The following is a 10,390-nucleotide window of genomic DNA, read 5'->3' on the forward strand; positions in this document are numbered from 1 at the left end:
TGCGGATATATACACATCTGTGATTTATCTACCAATTCTTCAATTCATCTTCACCATCTCCCATACTCTTGTAAACATGAACTACTACAGATTTGAATCACCATCAATTCCAACGGCTGCAAGTTCTGGAAGTTTCTTGTTCTCTGTAGTAGACGAGAAGGGAAATAAAGAGTGAATATGGTATCTTAACATTTATCAAAAAAGAAGGGTAAAATTGTCAATTTATAAATATATTAAATGATAAAGTTAATCAAAAGTAATTTAAAATAATTTAAGTTAGATTTCATACGGTCAATGCAGGTCAACGTCAACTCCAAGTACCAAACTCAAAGCTGGACAAATGTTAGACCAAATTCTAAAGTTGGACAAAACCTGAGTACCAAAAACAAAATAACCCAAGTATTATTGATGACCCCCAACAATTTTGTTCGGCGTTTTAACTTAATTAATCATCATCGTGAACAAAATTAATGTCTCATAATGGTTTCGTTCTATAACACCCCTACTTTAGCTGTTTTTGGTGATCTAATTTTGGTTTTTTGGCACCTTGGTACGCCGTTCATATTCAAGCGACGAAGTTAAAGAGATTTCTTGAAGTCTACTTCTACCCTATCATTTACTATCGTCCGTTGATTTACAATCTCACTTTCTATTCTATTTATGACACAAAGAAAATAACAAACGTTCTGTTATTGATAAATAAGAATTTCTTTAATCGAAAAAAATGAGTACAAAAGATTTAAAGCTCAAATATTAAAGAATCAATATTCAACACCCGAGCATACGCCAATTTTGTTAAGGTAGACAGTTGATTCAAAGGAGGGTCCAAGACAATTTTATATCAAATGCTATATAAAAGATGGAATAATTTAATTACTCAAATGATTACACAAATAAGTTGAGAGTAATAGTAAACAATTACGGGTATCTTATCAGTTTCGTAGCCTATAAATAAGGCCATGCATGTGAACCTGTTTCCCACGGACTAACATCATACGTCTCTCTCTCCCTCTCTAGATTTATTGCAATCAGTAGTCCGCTTGATTTAAAAATGGTGTCAAAGACGGTGTATGATGCGACAAACAGAAGTAGACACTTCCAGCATCAACAACATCAGCAGCAACAACAACAGTTGATGAATTGCAACAAAGGAAAAGCTTCAAAATTTAAGAGGAGTAGTTTCCTTGGTGAAGATGATGGAGCTTTGTCTGCCATTTTTTTGCTTGCTTGCATTGCTTGTTTCCCTGCTTCATCTTCTAAATAACCAGAAATTGTAGATAATACGCTCATATATAGACAGCTTGTAATTTGGCTATTTGCGTGTGTAACTTAATTTCTTCCATCTAAGATCTATTCCTATCTCTCGAGTTTTTTTTTTTAACAAAGGAGTAATATTATTAAACATGAGGAAAATTTACATCAGAGTTTAAATGAGGAATTAACATGTCAGGTGGGTGATACCACCATTCCTCATTCAGATACAACCTTCTAACAGCTTTTGCTAAAGCATCAACTGCTTTATTACAACACCTATAAACATGATTACAAGACCAAGCTAGAGAACTATTATTACACATATTTATACAACTCTTCAAAAGAGGTAAACTCCTCCAAGGAGGAGGAGGATGTTGTTGTTGAACAAACCTACACATATTTAAGTTATCTGATTCTAAGATAACTTGATGCCATCCATGGGACAGAGCTGGATTCATACCTTCAACCAGAGCCCATGCCTCTGCTTGAAATGCACTGTGAGTCCTCTTCAAGGCTCCTTTTGATGCCACAAAGCGTCCTGCATGATCTCGAATTAGGATACCAATTCCAGCTAAATTAAAATTAGGATGAAATGAAGCATCTATATTAATCTTCAAAAAACCAGGAGGAGGAGGTTGCCAAGGAAGATCAAGTCTAAGGTTATTTCTAACAGGAATGACAGTATTGTCAAATAATGTGAGATGATGGAAATGCAAGTAATTTGTAATGCTATGGATGACTACAGTAATGTTAGGAGTAGCATTATTAAAAATAACTTGGCATCTATGTTTCCAAATAGTGTGTAGCATGCAAGCAATGATGTGGATGATCTTAGATAAGTGGTAAATGCTGATTTCAGAGTCAGGAGATTGCCAATTTCGAATCCAGTCAATAAAATGTTGATGCTGACTTAAATATTGATACAACTGAAGAATGAAATGTCTCCAAATGGCAGCAGCGAAAGGGCAATGATACATTAGATGATCCACACTTTCAAGATGATTGTTGTTGCAGAGAACACAATCTGAAGATGTAACTATATTCTGATGAAACAACTTAGTCTTGACATGTAGGTAATTCTGAAAAATCTTCCAGAGAAACAGTTGAAACTTATAAGGAATCTGCAACTTCCAGAACTTCAGCCAGAATTTTGTCGACAAGGTAGTAGCGACAGCAACACTGTGTTGACTTTCACAAAGATGATGATAAGTAGATTTAGTTGTGAAAATACCAGCAGCAGTGAGAGTCCATACCAGAGAGTCTTGTTGATCTAACTGAATTGGAATTGTAAGGATCGAATCAACTTGAGAAGAAGTAAATAATTGTCTGAGTAAAGGGACATTCCACTGTGAAGAAGAAGTATCAATAAGCTGAGAAACCCGCTGATAATTACTGAGATGAAGATCATACCAGTCTTGAAGAGGAGCATTTAAATCTGGAATCCAGTTATGGGTCCAGATGTTGATTGTTGTACCATTACCAATTTTCCATTTTCCCTGTTTAAGAACAATCTGAAGACCATGAACAATACTCTGCCAAATCCAATTACCATTATTTGCAAGAGGAGGAGGATGATAACGTAAATCATGAAAAGAAAAATACTTTCCTTTTAAAATCCTAGCACATAAAGCATCCTGGTTATGCAACAGATTCCAAGCTAACTTCGCCAAAAAAGCTGAGTTATAGTTCTTAAGATTCTTCAAACCTAGGCCCCCAAGCTTTTTAGGCAAACTGACATTGTCCCAAGAAATAAAACGAGGAGACTTATGATTGGTATAATTATGCCACCAGTACTGCCTCTGAATCCTATTCATGTGAGCAATAGTTGTATTAGGTAATTTGAAAACTTGCATCTGATACATACCCATAATACTAAGAACAGAATTAAGCTGAGTTGTTCTACCTTCTTGAGGAATCAATTTGCTATGCCAACCCCGCAGTCTTGAATTCATGTTATCTAAGATACCTTGACAATTTTTCTGACTTGATCTGTGCATAAGAAGAGGTATTCCCAAATACTTTTCACCAAGGCCCATACATTTCATTTGCAAAATATTAATGATGTTGTTCTTATGAGCAGGAGGAGAATGATTACTAAAGAATATTGTTGATTTTTGCATGTTGATGATTTGACCTGATGCTTGGCCAAAAGAAGTAAGAAGATGTTGAAGATGCCGCATATGAGTTGGAGAAGCTTGAAAAAATAACAAACAGTCATCTGCAAAAAACAGATGGTTAATAGAAGGATAATGCTTGTTAATTTGAATACCTCTTAGATGACCATATTCAACATGTTTTTGCAGAAATCTAGATAAAGCCTCCATAACAAAGAGAAAAAGATATGGGGACAAGGGGTCCCCCTAACGAACACCTCTTGAAGGAGAAAAAGTGGCACTAGGAGATCCATTAATCAACAAGGAGATATTTGTAGTGGAAATGCACTGCTCTATCATTTTAATCCAATCAGCGTGAAAACCAAGACGAGATAAAATGGACAGTAAAAAAGGTTATTCTAATCTGTCGAAAGCTTTCGACATGTCTAGTTTCAATCCCACTAAAACTTATTTGTTTTTCTTTGTTTTCATTGTATGAAGAAGTTCATGAGCGATGATTACATTGTCATAAATATGTCGGCCAGGTACATAAGCAGTCTGAGTAGGGGAAATGATTTTTGGTAAAATGACTTTCAAACGATTGGATAAATTTTTTGAGATGACTTTGTAACTGACATTACAAAGACTGATGGGCCGATAATCTGCTGGGGTCTGAGGGTAAGGGATTTTAGGAATTAAAACTTGGTGTGTATGGTTTAAGGCTTTAAGCATATGATGAGTAGTAAAAAAATGTTGAACCATAGCAGTTACCTCTAATCCAACAATGTCCCAACAACGCTGATAAAAAGCAGCTTGGAACCCATCGTTGTCTGGAGAAGCCCAAGGTCTCATACGGAAAACAACCTCTTTGATTTCTGCAATATCTGGAACAACAATAAGACTTAAATTTTCAGCATCTGAAACACAAGGGGAAAAGTTATTCAAGATTTCCCTGTTTTGAAGAGGATCCGTAGTAGTAGTGATTGCTGAAAAATGCTTAAGAAAGATGTCTTCAATTTCTGGTTTAGTATCATACCAAATATCAAGAGGACCTTTAATTGCCTGGATATTAGATTTCCTCTTATTAAAATTAGCCATTGTATGAAAATAACTTGTATTTCTGCTAGCCTCAGAAATATGTGCACCTGCCTGCTGCATAAAATATTCTTTTTGAATTGTTAACCATTGCTGAAGAGAAGAATTTAATTGCAGAACATCAGGATGAGTAATCGACATATTTTGGTCATGACAAAGTTGAAGTTGTTGATGAAGAGAATGAATTTGAGCTTCAATATTACCAAAAGATACTTTTTTACATTTCTGCAGCTCAGTTCTAGTAAATTTAAGTTTACAAAAGAACTGATAAGGAGGAGACCCTTGAAAGGATTGAGTCCAGCTGTTGTGAATAGTAGTTGAGCAAGACGGCACTTGAAACCAGCATTTATAAAGTTCAAATGGAGATGATCTACTAGAATCAGGCATGGAATGCAACAAAATAGGGTTGTGATCAGATGCAAGAGGTGCAATGTGTTGGAGATGAGCCGTATCATAACTAGTAATCCAAAGGGAGTTCACAAGAGCTCTGTCCAGTCTAACAGAAGTATGATCATTGCCTGCTCTATGATTTGACCAAGTATAATCAGAACCATGATAACCTATATCAATAAGACCTAATTGGTTGACAATATTTCTAATATGTCTAGAATGATAATTGGTTGAAGGATGATTACTGTTAGTTTCAGAATCAGTCATTGTGAAATTCAAATCACCGATTAACACCCAAGGAATGTTAACATTATGACTCATGTCTAATAAATACTGCCATTGATCCTGATTATCAGCAGAATTATTGTCACCGTACATACAAGTAAGAAGGATATCAGGCTTATGATTATGAGAGGTAATAATGGCATGAATAGTATTATGAGTAGTGTGCATAAGTTGCAAATCAATACCATTTTTCCAAGAAAAAGCAATACCTCCAGAGAGCCCTATAGAAGGATGAAACCAATAATTCAGATATTTAGTATGAGATAAGTACATATGCATCTTGGCAGCCTGAGACTTGGTTTCAGAGATGAAAAAAATGTCAGGGTCATAATGAGTCAAGCAAAATTTAAAATAGTCTCTAGTATGAGGGTTGTTAAAACCTTGGCAGTTCCACGAGAGAAATTTTCATAATAACATACCAAAAGAAAAGAAGAAAAAGAGTGTAAAAAAACCAAGAAACGGGAAACCAAATAAAACAAGTTATAAGAGAGAAAAAACTAAAATAAAGATAGAAAAGATTAGAGATATAGACCTGAACCCAAGCAGCAGTGCGAATCTGAGTTTGTAAAGCCTCAACAGCTATGTCCCAAACATTAGCCTCAGCATTGGATTCTTGACTTTCAACAGGATCTTGAACCATGTTATCGGACTGAGGCGGATCAACAATCACAAAAGTAGGACACTGTCTAGTTCTCTTCATTTTACAACTAGTGCTTTCCATAGCACTAAGAACACTCTGAGATTCAGCTTGAGATACAGAAGAACAAGACGAAGCAGCATCATTATCAGTGGCAGTAAAATAAGAGATGTGCATACCATCAAGAGGTCTAGATTCTATCTGAGAAGGTTGTCTGAGTCTAGAACGACGAGCAGAACCATGCTGAAGGAACAACTGAGCTTCCTCTTGAGGATCTCTAACTTGAGGAAGAATAGGTTCAACAAAGCCAAAATTTCTAACAGTTTCTTCCATTTGTAACCTCCGAGCTTTCATCTCTTCACAATCAGCATCTGAATGATCAACAACTTTGCATTCCTAACATAAACGATAAGGTTGCTTTTCATAAAAATAACCCACCCATCTAGTAATACCCGCAGCACTTGCAGCATAAATGCCAGAGATTAACGGAGTTCTAACATCAATCATAACCAAAGCTCTGTATTTGTAAGAAGTAGGAGGATTTATACCATTTGGTTCTACCAATCTAGTTTCACCAACAATATTACCAATAATTCTAAGAATCTCAGGGTAAGAAAACTCAGGTAACAAATTCTTAAACTCAAGCCAGTAAAGAGCAACGGTAAAATCCAGATCACGAAAGTCTATAGTTAGATTCCAGTCTTTAAGGACAATTAAATGACCATCTAGGTTCCAAGATCCTCCGAATAAAATAGAATCTTTGTCAGAAGGGTTTTGAAATTTGATACTAAAAATATTAGGGTCAAGAGATCGAACTTGCACATACCATTGATTATTTCTTATAAGATGAGGCCAAATAGCTCTTGCAGCTCTCTCCGCATCCTGCCATATCATTATACCCGGTGCATACAACTTTCCAGCTAAAGAAAATCTCCAATCCCTAATACCAGCAAGGATTGCAGAATTAGAGTGAGAGATAACCCTCCTTCGAATAGGTTCATCAGATAAAGATGCATCCTCCATTTGTTGAGTAATAAGATTAAGATGGGGTCTAACCATGATGCAGGTAAGAGACTTAGACACAAAACGAAGAGTATGAAAGATACTGAGACGATGATGGAATTTATAAACATTTTCAGCAAGAGGTGTCTTAAAGGAGGAAACATAGGTTTGCTGAATATGAATATATGGATGAAAAGTGTTGCAATAAGAGAAAGTATAAAAAGTGAAGTTATCCTGAAGAGTAAAAGGATAAACATGCTCGAGAGAAAAGTTTAGATACCCAATCTGATAAACCCAGGTAAAAGTTATCTTGAAGATTAGATCGAACACATACCGATGCACCACTGCCATGAAACAAAGCCAACTTGATAGATGCCAACTGTTGAGAAGCCAACTTAAATCAATCCAATTGATGTAATGGGACATAGCTGAAACACTGATGAATGGGCAAAGAGGGATTACTGAAGATAATCTGCCATTAAAGAGAGACAAACATAATCATTAAAGGAAAAGAAACAGTAAAGAAAGGGAAAAAAAAACAAATGGAAAAATTAGGGCAAAAAAAAAGGGGAAATCAGACAAATTTAAAGCATAATAAATTCGATCAGTAAAGATTTCAGACAGAAAAACAGCTAGAAGATAAGATTGAAGAGGATGAAATCAGATTAAATCAAAAACGAGGATTGAAAAATCAGTTGACTAAGGTTGACTTTTCGCTTAACTAATCGCTTGACCTTATCTTTTAGTACTCTAATATATTGCTGATTTGTGGTAAAATTCTAATCTCTCGAGTTAGCATCAGGGATAGCTATATGTTAATTAATTTGATGTAGCAGCCTATTTGAATAAATATTATCTTCAGCGTCAAACAAATTATAATTATCCGTTAATAACTGATTCCACTGTTTTTCCCGCCCTCCATTTTGTCCTCTTTATTTGGCTCTATCTGTGATTGATTAACTGGTTTGAGCGACAATTGAGAACCCGCAATTATTATTATTATTATTTTATTTTTTTTGTGAATTTATAACACAAAATGATTTGTTTGGTACGAGTAGGGCTGAACATGGTTTCGGTTTTCCGCCGGAACCGGATCGAAACAGACCGATAAGAAAGAAACCGAACCAACCATTTACTAATGGATTAGTTATGGTAAAAAAAAATTGAAAACCGACATTATTGGTTCGGTTTTGGTTTGATCTGAAAAACGAACCAAAAACCAATGGAAAACCAATAAGTATAGGCCATTGATTAAAATCAGATAGATTTGAGCTATATGTTAATTAATTTGTTGTAGCAGCCTATTTGAATAAATATTATCTTCAGCGTCAAACAAATTATAATTATGAGTTAATAACTGATTCCATTGTTTTTCCCGCCCTCCATTTTGTCCTCTTTATTTGGCTCCATCTGTATTTGATTAACTGGTTTGAGCGACAATTGAGAACCCACGATTTTAATCTTTTTTTTTTTTTTTTGTGAATCTATAATATAACACAAAATGATTTGTTTGGTACGAGTCGGACGACCCTCATTTTGGTCCGGACGGGTACACTAAGAGCGTCCACAGTGGGAGAGTAAACCCAAATATTTGGTCTTTTGAACAGACGTAGTGGAACGTACTATCGATCAAATTTTGATCAACGACTAAAACCCAGAGTATATTTGGTCTGGGACCAAGACTAAACCCAAATATAGTCGAGCGTTGGTATACTTCACGCCCCACCACCAGGCGGACATATAGTGCACGTCCCACATCAGGCGGACGTATATTCCACGCCCCACATCTGGCGTTGGTATAGTCTACGGTCCACATGGGGCGTACGTATATTCCACGCCCCATTTTTTTTTTATTATTTTGTATGGGGCGGGCATTATACCCCCACCCCATTCTTTGTTTTCAAAACCATTTTAGTGGGGCGGGCTTTATACCTCCGCCCCACTTCTTTCATTTTTTTTTTCTTTTTTAGGATCTACCCAATCAGGTGTTGGTATAGTCTACGCCCCACACCAGGCGAACGTATAATGTACGTCTGATCAAATTTAGTCTTTCCACCGTAGCGTCACACACCATACTAAACCCAAAATTTGATTTTTTTTTTCCTCTTTGGTCTTTGATTATACTCGCACCAGTGCAGTTGCTCTAAAGACCTAATTAACCTCCGTGTTTTTCATCTTTCTTCTTAGTTTGTCGTAATTTGTAATAAACCAGGGACAATTATACTCATTTTTCTTATCTGTGTTTTCAGTTTCAGCAAAACCAATTCTCTCATCCGATTACCACAACAAATCTCTTTTATCGAATTTTTAAATCTCCGACAACCACTACCACAAATCTTCAAAAACCACCACCACCACCACCCTCCTCCTCCATCACTAATTATTAACCAACTCTTTTTCAGTCTTCGCTATCACCACCCTCCTTCAGTTTCATACACAAATTAACACTAGCAACATCATTACCAGATTCACCATTAATTACACAACACCATCGCCGCTGTAACCACCACCACCTTACCGCGATTTTTTTGGTATAAAATCATCAACCAATTTCTTTCAATTCTGTATAAAACCATGAAATTGGACTAATTTAATTACTTTCCACTTTGATTTTGTTCACGAGCATTTGCCACAACCAAATACCACAACCACCGTGTCGTCAATCTTTTTCGGTTCTGTACAAACCCATTAGATTAAACTTATTCAATTAAACAAACTAAAGAACCAAGTAAAAAATGTCAGCTTAATGTATATATGTTGTAGAGCTGGTATGAGTATTGATGGCGGTACCAGCATAGTAGCACCATTTTAGAAGAAGAGGAGGAAGAAAAGGAGAAGTGCTAGACAGGTGGAAGCTTTTACGCATAGGGCTGTCAACGGATAAATATCCGCCGGATATTGGACAATCCGATAAGGTTAAGGTTAAGAATTATCGGATATCCGATATCCGTTAACATCCGGCGGATATCAAAAATACAAACCGATATCGTTAACGTTAGTCTATCGGATAACGGATATTTATCCGTTAAAATCCGATAACGCTTGTCACAGAAGCAAATGCAGAAATGCTGAAAATTTAGGTTGTTCTTCAAAGTTTTTTGACAGTCTTTTTTGTTCAGAAATACAAACCACACAAACACCTCAGTCACATCACACATGAAAAACAAACAACAACAGAGTCTGCAACTACAAGCAAAAAACTACACTAAAAAAGGCTAGATGACTAGATCTTCTTTGCTGGTTTCATTTTGCATCAACTTCAGTCGACGACTTCCATATCTGCATTCACAAAGAATATTGTCACAGTTCTAATCATATGGTAGCTCATCTAATATTAATACAGTTCTTAATATGGAAAAGAATTAAGTAAAGGAAAAGAAACGAAGATTTGCCTGCATCAAAGAAGTCTGGCAGCCAATCACTTAAGCATAGCAATGCTTGGACTAAATCTGGACTTAGTGAAGTTCTATGAGTTGTTAGGACCCTTCCACCATCGCTGAACATGGACTCTGACGCCACACTAGTCACTGGCACAGCCAATACATCTCTTGCTATCTTTGCCAGAGTTGGATACTTACAACCATTCATCTTCCACCAAACCAATATATCAAAGTTCATTTCATCTTGAGCTGTT

General features: G+C 36.1%; 1 protein-coding gene across 1 annotated transcript; it reads right to left on the reverse strand.

Moving 5' to 3' along the window:
* Positions 1 to 1,397: 1,397 nt before the first annotated feature.
* Positions 1,398 to 3,578, reverse strand: LOC113295093. The gene has a single exon (XM_026543448.1). It carries the CDS (start codon positions 3,576 to 3,578, stop codon positions 1,398 to 1,400), a length of 2,181 nt encoding a protein of 726 aa, XP_026399233.1.
* Positions 3,579 to 10,390: the final 6,812 nt, after the last annotated feature.

Source organism: Papaver somniferum, chromosome 7 (genome assembly GCF_003573695.1).
Source record: "Papaver somniferum cultivar HN1 chromosome 7, ASM357369v1, whole genome shotgun sequence".
In the NCBI taxonomy this organism is placed as follows: Eukaryota; Viridiplantae; Streptophyta; class Magnoliopsida; order Ranunculales; family Papaveraceae; genus Papaver; species Papaver somniferum.